This window comes from Crocodylus siamensis, chromosome 6 (assembly GCF_052110815.1).
Source record: "Crocodylus siamensis isolate JL-2025a chromosome 6, ASM5211081v1, whole genome shotgun sequence".
NCBI lineage: Eukaryota > Metazoa > Chordata > Crocodylia > Crocodylidae > Crocodylus > Crocodylus siamensis.
This window is the reverse complement of record NC_143400.1, coordinates 41,063-55,349: the sequence shown is the minus strand read 5'-3', so window position 1 is coordinate 55,349 and position 14,287 is coordinate 41,063. Positions and strand designations below refer to the sequence as shown.

At 67.5% G+C, this 14,287-nt stretch overlaps 1 protein-coding gene across 1 annotated transcript; it reads left to right on the top strand.

Moving 5' to 3' along the window:
• The first annotated feature begins 35 nt into the window (after positions 1-35).
• EXOC3L2 (exocyst complex component 3 like 2) lies at positions 36-9,873 on the top strand. The gene is made up of 15 exons (XM_090051281.1): positions 36-53; positions 134-1,256; positions 1,895-2,062; positions 3,118-3,166; positions 3,448-4,013; positions 4,500-5,097; positions 5,416-5,530; positions 5,685-5,795; positions 6,111-6,214; positions 6,412-6,522; positions 6,633-6,768; positions 6,842-6,964; positions 7,252-7,407; positions 7,510-7,631; positions 9,450-9,873. Exons 1-15 carry the CDS (start codon positions 36-38, stop codon positions 9,697-9,699), a joined length of 3,750 nt encoding a protein of 1,249 aa, XP_089907407.1. The 3' UTR covers positions 9,700-9,873.
• Positions 9,874-14,287: the final 4,414 nt, after the last annotated feature.

The following is a 14,287-nucleotide window of genomic DNA, read 5'->3' as shown; positions in this document are numbered from 1 at the left end:
CCCGCGCTAGGGCACCTGCTGCTTGCCCCCGGGGAATGGCGGGGGGCGAGCAGGTGCGGGGTCGACGGGCCCCTCCCAGTAGCCGCCCCGGGCATGCGGGGTAAGGGGAGACCCGGGGGGTGCGGTGCTCGAGGGCTGCGGGACGGGGGACCTCACCCGCAAGCTGCGGGCGGGGCCGACCCCCGCCCCAGTGGCCAATCCGTGGCGGCGGCGGAGACCGGGCGCGGCCACGCGGCCCGTGATTGGCTGCGCGGCGGCATGGAGACAAGGGCCCGGCCCGGGGCGGGTCCGAGGCCGTGGCGCTCTCGCCATTGGCTGCCGTGGAGGCCAATCCGCAGCGACCGCCACTGGGCGGGGCGTGCTCGCCGCGTTAACCCTTGGCTGCCCGCGGCGTCGGGGCCGGGTGCGCGCACGGGGTACGCGTGGCGCGCACACATCACGCGTGCACACAGCAGCCCGGGCCTGCACACTCTGCACAGACGCGCGCGCCCGCAGCCCTGAACACGCGTGTGCGCCGGCGCGGGGCTGCCGGGTGCGAGCGCGACCGGCCCCGGCCCCGGCCCGGGCACACGGCCCGGCGCAGGGGCGTCCCCACGTTCCCGTCGGGCCCGGGGGAAGCCGGGCGCGAGGCGCCCCCCTGACGCCGCAGGCGGTGCGCCAGGCGCCTCCCGGCCCCGACGGGCCCGTGCCCGGGGCAAGACACCGCGGCTGCAGCCGGGCCGGGCCGGGGCTCCAGCAGCTGCCCCCCGGGAAGACCCCCTCCCCCACGAGCGGGCTCTGCCCCCTGTGCGGGGCCGGGGCCGGGGCCGGGGCCGGGGCGCTTCGAGCTCCAGCCCACAAGCGACAGATGAACCTGTCCCTGGCCCCGGTCCCGGTCCCGGTCCCGGCCCCGCCGAGCTGTTCCGGCGGCCGCGGCCCGGGCAGGCCCAGCTCCTGCGCCCGGGCTCTGGGCTGCGGCCCCCAGACGGGGCGGGGGGCCGGCGCCGTCAGTACTCTGCTGCTGCGGGGGTCTCCCCGGGCCCTCCCGGCACTGCCAGCCCCTGCCCCTGCCCTGCCTTTGGCCCCGCTGGCCCGGAACGCAGGGGTGGGGGCAGAGAGAGCGGTGCCCCCCCGCCATGACCTGCCGGCGTGGGAGGCTCCGGCCGGCGGGGAGGGGCTTCCTCCTCGGATATCCCCCTGGTCCCAGCTCCGCGGGGCGCAGAGCCGACGCGCGGGCCGACGGCGCGGGCATGGACTGACGCGTCCTGCGCAGCACGGTGAGGGGCGCCCCGCGGCGCGGCGCGAGGGGAGCCCCGGGGCACCGGCCCAGGCGTCCTGCCCTTGCTCTGCCCCAGCCGCCTCCCTACGCCCTGGCGAGAGACGCGGGCTCCCGCGCCCCGCTCCGACCCCTCGTTCCCCCTCGGGCAGCTCCGGGGATGCCGGGGCCGGGGGCTGCGGGCGGGAGAGCCCGAGGGGGCCAGGGGCTGACCCGCGCCGGGTCCGCCGCCTCCCATTACCCCCCGCACCGCGGGCCCTGTCCGGAAACCCCCTCCTCTGCACCCCCAGCCGGGACAACCCGGGAGTCGGGCTCCCACCACTGAACCCCACTCCCTTCCGCTGCCGGAAGAGGAGAGCGAGTCCGGATGGTCTCGCTTGAACCCCTGCCCCACCCCCCCTTCCATAGGGGCAGTTCGAGCTTGCACCCCCGCCGGGCTCCGCACGCGCCGATCCCGTCCGGAGCTTTGGGGAACCCCGTTGTCCCGGGCCCCGAGGAGCTCCTGCGCGGGTCCCCCCTCCCGCGCCCGGGGTAGGGGTAGGGGTGCGGGAGCAGGGCCTGCGGGCAGGACTTGGGTGGCACACACTGCGTACCCTTCCACAATCTTCCCGGAGCTTGGTCCCTCTGACGCTTCCTCAGTTTCCCAGCCGCCCGGACCCGGGCTCCCTGCTGCAACCCCCCCTCCCCCCAAGATGGTAATGTCTCCCCGATATGGGCCCTGGGGCTGGCGCAACACACTGAGGGCATCTGAGAGCCAGCAGGCCCCTTCCCCAGCAGGGGAGTGCGTGCACATGTGTGTGTATGCAGGTATGTTTATGCATGTCAGCACGTGAGTAAGGCTGTGTGGGTGCATGTAGGCATGTCTGTATGTGCCAGAGTGCATGCAAGTCTCCACGTGGGTGCATGTGTGTGGGCAGGGCGCAGCCATGTGCAGGCAGCCATGTGCCCGGTTCTCTGTTCATGCCTGTACACATCATGGATGTGTGGTGCAGAGGCTTGCATTCCTGGTGGTGCACTATTCATGGGTGCATGCACAAGATGCATGTACTTGTGTGCACACACTTCAGCACTCATGTGCATCATTCTTGGGCATATGTGTACATGTGCAGGTGTGTGCGCACAGTGTGTATGTGTATGTATACGTGTGCACGCATGCAGTGTGCACATGTGCACTTGCTGTGTATTTGTAGTGTGTGCAGTGTTCCTGCACGCAGCGTGCAGCATGTGCAATTGCACGTGTGTGTATGTGTGCTGTGTGTTTATCCATGCAGTGGACCTGTACGCAGAGTGCGGGGAGTGGGGGTGGGGGTGTAGCTCACCCCAGGGCTGTGTCCTCCTTGGTCCCCCATTCCCCCGCATGACACTGCCCCTGGGGCTTTGCTGGCCTGAGGGAGGCAATTGCACTCAAGACCACCGGGGGCGGGGGTTAGGGTTAGGAGCCTGTGGATTAGGAGCTTCTGGTCAGTGGGGTGGCCTTGCACACACACACACACAGACACTCACCCATACACATGTGTGCACACACACATATCCTGCAGACATGTCCATGTGTATGCAGACATGTATGCACATATACACAGGTATACACACATGCACATGAAAGCTTCACACACACACACACACATGCGTGCCCAGGCTGAGCAGCCTCCGTCCCCATGCCACCCATGTGCCTCGGGCTCGCACTAGTGTGAGGGGAAGTCTCAACTTCACCTTCTGGGGCTCTGTGGCCACCTGTGGGGAGCTGCCCCCTCACTCTGCTTTGGGCTGCAAACCATGGGAAGGGGGGAGTGGGCCTGAGACCTCATGGGCACACTTCCTCCCTCACTGGCACTCCTCCCTACTGCTTCTCGTCTCCCCTCCAGCGCAGCACAGGACTGCCAGACACCAGGGTTCCCTCCCTGCCTTGCTCAGGTGAGCAGCCACACCTCCCTCCGCCCCTCCCAAGCTGTGCCGGCAGCCCTGACTTGTGGCAGCTGGATCAGGCAGCACAGAGCTGCTCAGCCAGGGTGGGAGGACAGCACAGCCCTGACATGGCCCGAGCCAGCCCCCTCTCCGCCTGGGTACATGCACAGGTGCTCTGAGCACCAGGCCTGGGGGCACCAGGGACAGGCAGCTTGCACCAGTCTCTAGGGGCAGGGATGGGGCCTCCAGGCTCTCTCGGACCCTAACGCTGCCGCCCCATTCCCCTGCAGCTCCGGGCACGCAGTCATGCCAGTCCTGAAGAACCTCGCTAAGCTGAAGGTGCCTGTGGGAGGCGCTGAGGACCTGATCCTGCCCAGCACCAACCCCTTTGCACCTGGCTGCGAGGAGGAGGAGGCCATCACCAGGCTGCCCAACGGGGATGTCAGGGAACCGTGGTGCCGGCAGCGCCGGGCCACGCTGGAACGGCTGGTGGGACTCTCGCCCTTCCGCAAGAAGGGCCCCGAGCGCGGCTCCTTCCTGGGCCGCCTGCTGCTGGGGCCTGAGGCAGAGCCCAGCCCGCGGGTACCCGAGCGCCGGAAGCCACGGCGCCGCTCCGAGGACTTCACCTTGCTGCAGTGCCGCAAGCCCAGCCTTGGCGAGGCTGAGCGGGACAGCCCTGGTGACACCCTCCGGCGCATGGCCTTCCTCAAGCTCGGCCGTGGTGCCTGGCCCCGCCGCGCCTCGCTGGCCGACCAGCCCCGCCCGCCCAAGGCGCCCGAGCCAGGGCCCGTAGCCGAAGAGCTGGAGTCGGAGCCGGACTCCGAGCCGGTCGCCGAGGCCAAGGAGCCGCTGTCAGGTGAGCCAGGGACCGGGGTCTGGCCAGGTGTTGTTCCCTGACAGCGCTGTGGAGCCACAGGCCCTGAGGTAGCACCTAGCAGTCACAGGCAGGGCACCGGGGGCTCCTTCAGGGGATGCCAGTGGCTACCAGGACTTGGGGCCAGGAGTTGGGTCCTAGGACTCCAGGGCTATGACCCCAGGACAGCCCAGCTTTGACCCCGCTTCTTAGCACCCCAAAAAATAGCTGGGCCAGGTGGGCCTGAGCACCCTGGGGGCAGGGCAGGAGGCCACAGGTCCCAGATTGCAGCCTCCCCCCAGCCACCTGTGTCTGCCCAGAACTGCTTGCGCTTCTTGAGGCCTGCCAGTGCCCCTCACTCCTGACTTGAAGCCCTCAACCCCCTGCCCCCTCAGGCCTGCAATGCCCCTTACTCCTGGCCTGCAGGCCCCTGCCCCCCAGTCCCAGGGGGACCCAGGTAAGCCCTTGCCATGCCTCCCGTCCCTGCAGTGCTGGAGATCCTGGAGCTGATCCAGCGGCGGGACTTACTGGCGGCCGACACTCATATCCTGGAGCTGGAAGCAGAATGTGAGCGGGCGGAGGATGGTGGGCGCCAGGCCAAGGACGTGGAGCTGCTGTACGAGGCACTGCTGCGCCAGCTGTGGGCACTGCTGGCTGAGGCGCTGCAGGCACCGGGCCCCTATGTACCTCTGGCGCTGCTGGTGGGCGTCTTGGAGCAGGAGGAGATGGCTGACCAGCGCTGGCTGGTGTCGCGAGGGTCAGGGGGGCTGCGGCCACGGGCACTGCGGGAGCGCTGGGCCAAAGCGGTGGCACAGGCCGTGGGTGAGCGGCTGGGGCAATGCGCCAAGGATGCCCCTGAGGCCCTGCCTGCCCGGCTGGACCGGCTGGCGCAGTGTGCGGTGGGGGACCTGCGGGCCCTGCGCTGCTACCAGCTGGGCGTCTACCCCCCCGCCTACGGCGCCTTCGGCATCTACGCCCGCAGCTACCACCACGCCCTGGCCCAGCACCTGGCTGCCCTCGCCCGGCAGCCCCTCAGCATCGCTGACCTCTACGCGCTCCTTCAGTGGCACTGCAACACCTACCACCAGTGAGTGCCTGCCCAGGGCAGGATGGCAGGACATGGGATAGCATGGGGCAGCATGGGATAGCACAGGGCACCACAGCACAGCATGGTATGGTGCAGGGCAGGACATGGGATAGCACAGGACAGCTGGGCATCTCCAGCCCTGCTGCCCCTGCCCCTGCCCCTGCCCCTGCTGGGAGTCCCCAGCACCACAGGCCAAGGAGAGGAGGGGGAGTGGGGGCAGGGGTCTTGCCCAGGTTCAGGGCTTGGCTGGGAGTCCCTGGCTATGCGTGGGGTGGGAGCTGTGGCCAAACACCCCCCCCAGTGCATGTGTGCCCACAGGGTGGTGCTAGGCCAGCCGGACATTGCCCCCCTGCTCAGTGCTGAGGAGCTGGGGCCCCTCCTGCCCTTGGACACACAGCGCAGCCTGGAGGAGGCCTGTCTCTCTGCCGTGGAGGTACGGGGTCCTGGAGGGAGCAGGGATGTCACTACAGTAAAGGCGGGGCATAAGTGGTATAGAAGCCCTGAGATATGGGGGACTGTCCCAGGGGGCTTTTTGCGGGGGCAGGGGAGCCACAAGCCCTCTGCCCACCCCCTCATGTGGACCCCAGGCCAAGATCATGGCAGAGCTGGCACGGGAGCTGCAGGCGGATGAGGAGCAGTGGGGGCGCGAGCTGGGGAGCAAAGACGTCCGGGAGAGCCTGAGCAGCCGTGTGATTACGGTATGGGGATGTGTCCATGTTGCCCCCAGGTTGGATTCAGCCCTGCACCACCCCCCTGCTCCCCATGAGCCCCAGGCTGTGACTGCCCCACAAGCCCCAGCCCTCCCCAGTGGTCTGGGTCCCATTGCCCCCAGCCCACAGCCCCGGAACAGCTTTGGCTCTTGGGGCCCTAATCCCAGTCCTCACCCCCATCACTCTGGGTGCTGTGATTCCCGGTGCCACAGGGTCCAGATGGGTTGAGCCCCCCCAGGGCCTATCTGCCTGGCAGAGGCCCAGACCCCAGTGGCAGGGTCAAAGAGGGACCCCCTTCCCCAGCAGGTGCTGCAGACGCACGTGGATCGAGCTCCCCAGATCACACCCGAGTTTGGGGCACGGATGACGAGGGGCTGCCTGGCCAGTCTGGCCAGCTTCCTGCAGAGGTACGGGGTGGGGGTCCTTACGTGTCCCCAGGGGGTGGGGCGTGGGGGCTGGGCAGGAGGGAGATGCCTCACATGCTGGGCCAGGGCTGTGTCGCGGGGCTCCGGGGGGTGCAGGGAGCCTCCGGGGGGGGGGGATGCGTACAGGGAGCCCAAGGGGGTCCAAGCTGCCCTTCACCAGCACCTTGTCCCTGGTGCAGCTTCCAGAGGAAGGTGGAACGGTTCCACGCGGGGCAGGGTGAGGGCGGCCCCTCCCCGGATGCCTACCTGGACCGCACCATTGCCCTACTCAACTGCTGCCCCCCCTTCAGGTGAGCACAGACCCCCTGCCCCTGCCCCTGCCCTGGCTCAGCCCTGCTGGTGCTGATGGCCAGGAGCGCCCCGGGTCCCACAGGCCGGTCAGCTTCAGCACCTCCTTTAGGGCCTTTGTGGAGCAGCTGGGGCGCTGCCACCCGCCAGAGAGCGAAGACACCCGTGGCCAGGCCAGCGCCTGCTTGGACAGGGTGAGCCAGCTCTGCCAGCGGGCCCTGGCCCAGCGCCTCTTTGAGGACCTTAAGGTACCGGGGCTCCGGGGTGCTGGGGGGGGGGGGGAGGGCAGGGGCTCCCCGTGCTGACCCAGCCGCCCCTCAGCCCTACTTCAACAAGCTGATGAAGCGCAAGTGGCTGACAAGCTCGGAGGCCTTCGACACCATCATCGCTCTGTTCCGCGACTACGCCCAGCGGCTGCGCAGGATGCGGCCCGAGCCCTACCAGGTGGGTCTCATCTGCCCCCCCTCCAGCCCTGCTTCAGCTGGCGCCTTCTCCCAGCGCCCCCCACCCCCTGCTCGTGGCTCACGTGCCCTCCCCCCGCAATGCTGCACCAGGGACCTTGTGGGGGGGCGGGGGCAGGGAGCAGCCCCCCAGTTCCCACCTCCCAGCGTCACACAAGCCCCTGCCCCACCGCATGTGTGGGGCAAGGCCCAAGGGGGCTGTAAGGCCTCCAGCCCAGGGGCTGGAGCAGGGCAGGGCAGGGGCAGCCTGCTGACCCTCGCCCTCCCCAGGATCTGGTGGCCGAGCTGCACCGGCGGGTGCTGGTGGAGTACGTGCGGCCCCTGCTGCAGGTGCGCATCGTGTGCACCTCAGCCAAGATGCGTGCACGCCTGGCCGCCAAGCTGAGCGACGAGGCCCAGCAGCTGCAGGACCTCTTCAGCCGCCTGGTGAGTGTGGGCCGGGGGCTCCGGCCACTGCCCTGTGGGTGGGCACCGGGGCACCTGCCTCCTTGTGGGAATGACCCCTCCAGTGCCCCCTGCTCCCCCCAGGAGTCCACAGCATCGTGGCTGAACGCGGCTGTGCCCCACCTGGCCGACATCGTGGGGCTGGAGGACACGGCGTCTGTGCAGATGGAGGTTGGGCTGCTGGTGCGGGACTTCCCCGATGTGCGGTGAGTGTGGGGCGCGGCGGGGCGGGGTCTCCCTGGACTGTGGACCCGCAGGGGCCGAACACAGGGACGCAATTATCAGCTGCCTGCACCTCTGCTCCCTCCCAGCACGGGAAGGTCCCAGCCCCCACTGCCATGCGGGATCCTTGAGGGAGCGGGTCCTGGCCCAGGGGTCTCCCAAAGAGCCTGTTTCCCTAGGGGCAGCAGAGCCACAGACCCCGGCAGGGCCCCAGTGCTTGGGGGCTCCGGGTCATGTCAGCTGGGGCCAGGACCCCTGGCCTGGCGCATGTGTCCTGTGCCATCCCTTCTGGTCCAGGCCCGGCTCCTCCCAGCACGGCCTTCTCATCCCAGCCAGGCCTGGCACCCCAGGCCTCTGGTCGCTGCCCCACCATGGTGGTTGCGGGCAGGGCCCGTCAGTGCCGGACCCGCACCTGGCACGTGGTGGCCCTGGGAGCCGCCAGTCGGGGACAAACAAACAATAGATCGAAGGTGAAGTGGAAGCGGTGATTAGGGCCATTCCTGGACAGGCAGGGAGGGGCCCTGCCCTGCCCTGCCCTGCCCTGCCCGCAGCTCTGCCCTGGCGCAGGGGCAGGGGCCAGGAGCAGAGGCAGCTTCCAGGAGGGTCGTCCCAGGGTGGGGCAGGGCCAGCCTGGGATTAACTTGCCCCAGACCCGCACTCAGACTCCCTGGGGGCGCTGGGACCCATGATGCCCAGCTTGGATGCAAGCCCATTTGAGGCACCCCCTGCCCAGCCCCACAGTGACCACCCCAGGGGCTGGAGGTGGCACAAGTGGGGGAAGGGCTGTGGTGCCCAGTCCACCCCCCAGCGTCACATGTCCCAGCCCAGGAGAGACCCCTGGGTGGCTGTGCCACATGCCTGACCCAGATGCCACGTGCCCCGCACCTTCCCCTGCCCAGCACGTGGGTGCCCCATGCTCAGCCTCCCCCCTCACTTTGCTGGCCTGTGGCATGTGGCCCCTGCGCCCCCCAGCTTCTGCCCGCCAGGCGCTATAAATACCCAGCCCTGCGGGCGCCTGCGTCACCGGAGGAGCTGTGGCGTGCCGCGTCTCACACCCGCTCCCGGCCCCCTTCCTGCTGCCTCATCCGGCCTTGGAGAGCAGCAGGAAGCAGACCCGCACGGGCAGCCAGGGGCTGGGTAGGGGGCTTAGCTCCAGGCTCCGCCCCATGCTCAGGGGATTCCCCCCTGCCCTCCCCTCTGCTCCACCTTGCACGTGTATGTGCACGCACAGCTCGGGCTGTTCCCTCGCTGCCCCGCCAGGACAGGCCCCACGGTCGGGATGAGGCCCTGGGGACTGGGGAAATCCGCTCCTGTCCCACCGGGAAGAGAACCTGGAGCTGGGGGTGGTCTCTTCTGCTTGTGCCCTTGGCCCTGGGGATGCAGCCCGAGTGCTGTGGGGCCCAGCTGGCGCTGCCCTGCTCCAACTGGGCCCCAGGCAGCCCCCCTGCCCCCAGTCCCTTCCCGGCAGCAGGCGGGGAAAGGTCGGCCTGGCTCCGGGAAGCGCCCAAGGAAGGAAGCACTGCAACATGCCAGGCCAGCGTCCTCAATCTGCCCCAGCTCCAGGGGCCACCAAGGGGCCCGCAGGGCAGCCCTGGGGGTGCCGACACTGGGGGCCTGGCCTGGAGCATCATGGGCGCTGGCACAGGGTCTGAGGGGGCCTGATATGGCCCTGGCAAGGCAGCCACTGCCTGCAGGCTGGGTTGGGGGGCTGTCCCCCATGGGGCTTGGGGGCGCGGGCAGGGTCTCAGGGCCAGGGTCCCAGGTGCAGGGAGATGCCCTTGATGGGTCCCTTTCCTGCACAGGAGGAAGCACGTAGCGGCGCTGCTGGATGTGCGGGGCCTGCGGAGCCCGGCGTTGCGCCATGAGATCCTGGCCGTGCTGGAGGACGTAGAGAAGAGTGGGGCCACAGCACCCCCACCCCGCCGCCAGGCCTTCTTTGCCGAGATCCCGGCTGCCCGTGCCAGGCCCTGCCTGCGCCTTGCACCCACCCGCCTCGCTTGTCTGCCCAGCCTGCGCCGGCTGCGGCCCACTGCGCCCCACAGCCAGGCCTGAGCCGTGGGGCTGAGGCTGGGGCTCTGGCTGTGCCTGCTCCAGGCGACCCCCATGGCCCCCAAACCAGTCCCCAGAGCTAGGCGTGGGGGCATCGACAAGGCTCCCTGACCCAACCTCAGCCTCGCTGCTGGGGGGGGGGGGGCATACCTGGGGAGCAGCTTAGAGACCCCTGGTGTGGCTACTAAGCCTCTTGGAGGCGGGGGGTGGGGGTTGGGGGGGAGGAGGTTCTCCCCTATCCTGCACCCGTGTATGATAAGAAATAAATGCAGTAATTTAAAGCCGGCTCCTGGTGTCTTTTCTGGGCATAGCGTGGGTGGAGGGGGCACAGCCAATGCCCAGGAGGTGCCTAACCTGGTGGGGTCCTGCCTACAACCTTGCACGTACACATACACGTGGAGCCTCACACGCACACGCGCACATGGGTTCCAGCTGCGCACAAAGTACCCGCCTCTCCCACCTTGTCCTCAACCCCTTGGTGGGAGCTTGGTCCTGGGGGGGCCTGTCTTGGGATGGGGAAGGAAGGGGCTCAGAGGGTGCCTGGATCCTGACTCCTTGCCGGAAGAAGGCTCTGTGGGGCAAGTACCAGGCACAGCAAGGTCCAGATCCACTGCACTCAGCATCCTCAAGCCTGGCTCCCAGGCCTTCCTAATGCCCCTCACTTCCTAGTGCCCCTATGAGCCCATGTTGTGGGGCTGGGGCCCATACCCTCAGAGCCCCAGGACCCTCTGGCTTGGTTGGGGGCACTACATGAGGTCTGGGAGGGCAGGGGTGCTCCATAACCCTGCCTGCCCCTGACCAGGCCCTGCTTGTCCCCAGGTCCCCCTGGAGTCTGGCAGTCCGAGCCGCTGCAAAAACCTGCCGGTAACTGCCGGGGGGGGGACGACTGCTGGCTGTGCTCCGGCTATTATTCTGCTATCAACTGCGTTTACATGAGCAGGATGGATGGTCTCTGGCCCCCGCCCCGGGCGTCAATATTGCACCATGATGGATGTTCCTGCCTCTGGCCGGATCTCAATGACCTGGCAAGGGAGGGAGGGCAAGCGGGAGGGGAAGGAGGTGTCCAGCAGGCAGCACGTCTGAATGCAGCCCTGAGGCATGGGGGCAGGGAAATGGCAGTGGCAGGGAGTTCCTGCTGAAGCACCGGGGTCAGAGGGTAGGGTGTGTGGTGGGGGGTGTACTTGCTGGCAGGGAACAGGCAGGGGGTTGTGGGTTGGGAATGAGGGGCACTGGCTGGGCTGGTGGGGGCGGGGGGCTGCAGGTCGGGAGTGAGGGGCTCCAGGTGAGCTGTGGGTCAGGCCATCCTGGCACTGGGATGGGGTCGCGCACACCTGGGCCGTGTGGCCTGGGCTGCTGTCTGCAAGGCTGGACAAGGCTGTCCCCTCCTCCACACAGGGGATGCAGGACAGGGACACAGTCAGGACTGTATTGGGCACCCCCCTCTGCCCCCGTGCCCCCAGCACCACTCAGAGCCAGGCTGAGCCAGGACATGCTTGACCCCGTGGCTCTGGGGAGGAAAATGCAGCTGCTATAAATAGCCACCCTCGCACCCCACAGGACAGCTGGGGGCAGCAGGGCGGGGGGTCGGGAGGGGTTGCCCCAGGCTAGGATGGGGATGTGGAGCCTGGAGCTGCCCTGGGACCAGGCTTGATGGCGGCAGGACGGGGGGGCAGGGCCAGGCGCCCCCTTCCCAGGCCTTGGCAGGCGCTGGGGCCAGGGCAAGGGTCAGGGGATGTTTATCCTCTGGGAAGCGCCGGAAAAGCCGGGATCGGAGCTGCATTTCCTCCAAAACAACCCTCCAGTGCCTCTGCCAGCAGCAGGGGGGTGGGGGGGCGGGGCACGGTGGGCAGGAGACCACTGGCTGGGCCAGCCTGGCCCAGCCAGCAGGGGGCACTGCGGAGACCAGCGGCAGCTGCCCCCCAGCGCTACCAGTGCCCCTCACTCCTGACCTGCAGCACCCCGCCCCCCAGTGCCCCTGCATCCCCCTGCCCCCCGCCCTCCCTGCCAGATCTGCCCTCACTGGCACTGGTGCTCCTGAGCCACTGCACTCTCACTCCCCCCCAGCCCCACTGAACCCAGCTGACAGGCCTGTCGTGCCAGGTGCTGCACATGGACCCAGGGGGCCTTCTGCCAGGAGCTCCTGGCCCCATGGCCCAGGCCAGGCCCTGTCTCATGTCTGGGCCCACGGGGAAGGAGGCTCCTGGCTTGCTGACCTCAAGGGCTGGGGCCGGGCGGCTGTGGCGCCCTTGGAGCTATATTTACTCTGCCCCGCATGGCTGGGGCGGGCGCTGCGGCTGCCAGGGTGAATCAGCCCCGGCCGGGACTCCCGTGACGTCAAGCAGGATGAGGCAAACCTTCCTGCCCCGAGGAGCTGGGGGGAGAGGGGGGGCATGGGCAGGAAGCCCTCAAGGAAGCGTCTGGATGTGGGACCAGGAGCTGGGTGTGGTGGGACATGGGGCCTGGGAACCCAGGGCAGGCCCAGCCCCTCATTCCAGCCCTGCTGGTGTCCCTCACTCTGGACCCGCAGCCCCGCTCGCATTGCAGCAGGATCTGGCCCCAGCAGGGATCTGTGCTATGTGGCAAACTCCGCTGAGCCGCTGGCACTGGGGACATGATGGGAGAAGCGGGTACTAAGCATTCACTGCCCCTGATCTCCCCCCCAGCTTCCAGCATGGCTGGCACGGAGCCCCTTGGCTGCAGAGACAGGCACCCTGTGGGAGATTCAGACACCCCCTGCCCTGGGGCCCCAAAATGCTCCCCCGGCTCCGTTCAGGGCAGGTGCAGCTGCTCCGCACCTGAACTCCCCACTCTCCCTGGCTGTGACTGAGAGCACTGGGGTCCCACCCCCCGGGTCAAGCTGTCCTGCTTGGGGGGCAAGAGGGAGCATCCAGGGCTCAGGGGGGTGGGGGCGCTGGCTTCCAGACCTAGCCTGGGCAGTGGGGTGGGGGTAAGGCACCCAGCACCCTGGACAGGTGGGGCAGGCTGGGACCCCTCTCAAGCCACCCCAGTCTCCGCAGCCAGCACCACACTCTCCCCTCCAGGCTCAGCACAGACCAGGCCTGGCTGTGCCAAAGTGCCCTCGGTGGGTTTCCCAGGCAAAGAGAGCGGGGCACGGGGCCTGTTGCAGGGAGCTGATGGGGCCTGTGGTGGTATGGGGCCTGGAGCCAGGTGCACCTGGGGCCCCTCACACCAGTGCCAGGCCCTTCACACAGAGACGTGCACTTGTCCCCCCAGGGGGAATAAAGCCCCTGCACACCCACCCTGGGTTTGCCCTAGGGCACCCCCCCATCCTGTGCCGAGCAGCCCCACAAGGTGTAGTGGTGGCATTCGCTGGTGCCTGGCTGGGGTGGGGCAGGGCAGGGCAGGGCCTGGCCACCCCGGTACTGGTTTCCCCGGGGCCACCGGGCCCGACCCCTGGTGCTGTGTCAGGGCTGCTAATAGCTTTGCTCACAGGTGATGCCAGGTTTGTCTGGGCTGGTTTGCACAGGGCTGATCCTGCCTCAGGACCAGCCGTGCCGTCCAGAGCTCCCTTCCAGCCCTCCGGCTCAAGGGCCTCTCCTCTGGAGGCTGCTGCCTGTTCTGCAGTCAGGGCACGCGGCTGGCTCGGATCCAACTTGCAGTCCCCTGCCCCCCTCCAGCAGTGCTCCAGCCCAGCCAGGCCTCCCAAGGGCAGGGCTTTGCCTGCGTCCTCCTTGAACACAACCTGATGGATCTCAGCCCGTTTTTCCTGCCTATCCAGATCCTTTTGCTGTCTCCAGTGTGCCTGCATGACCACCCACCCCCAAGCCCAGGCCCCTGGGCTTTCTGCGTCTTTGCAACAGAGGAATCGCTCTTGGACTTTTTCCATCGTAAAGAACAAGTGCAAGTGCAGGGCTGGAATTAACCAGGGTGGCCTTGGGGATAATGAGGCTGAGGCCCGCAGCATTATTCCCTGGTGTTGGGAATGTGGGTTGTGTGCAACATGCTTATCTGGAGAGTGACCCTTAGGCCTGGAGCCCCGCAGGGGTGGGAAGACTGGGTGCACTGCTGCACTTGACCCCACTTGGACTCCTGCTTCATCCGCGCTTAAAACCAACAGCCGGGTTATGGCAGCAGCACTTCCATGGAGGCAGCAGGGAGGGAGTCATTTGACTCTGTGGCTCGTTATCATCTACCTGATCCTGTCTAAGTTTGTCATCCACAGGCGTTCAACTCCCTCCCTCCTTTTAAGTGGTCTGTAATGGTCCCACTGCTCCAGCTATCCTTGGGCCCGCCATGCTGCTGCTTGTCACTGCTCCTTGTCACATTGTGCCCATTTCATAGCCTGGCTGACTGCTTTTTCAAAGTAGCTAAAAACATGAGCTTGGGTGTGGAAACACCAACTCAGGGTGGAAGTCACCCCCACTGAAGCACTGGGGGGGTCCCATCTAGGTGCTCAGGAAGGCTGGGTTTTCTTTCATATGAAAGAGATGTATGTACACTTTTGTGATGCTGGGACAAACGAGACAACAGCTTTGGATTTGTTTGGCTTGTTTGCTGGGTTTTATATAAACCAGAGGATACAGCAAATGAAGCCACATTCCAATAAAGTTTTTTTCAAACTTAAACCAAA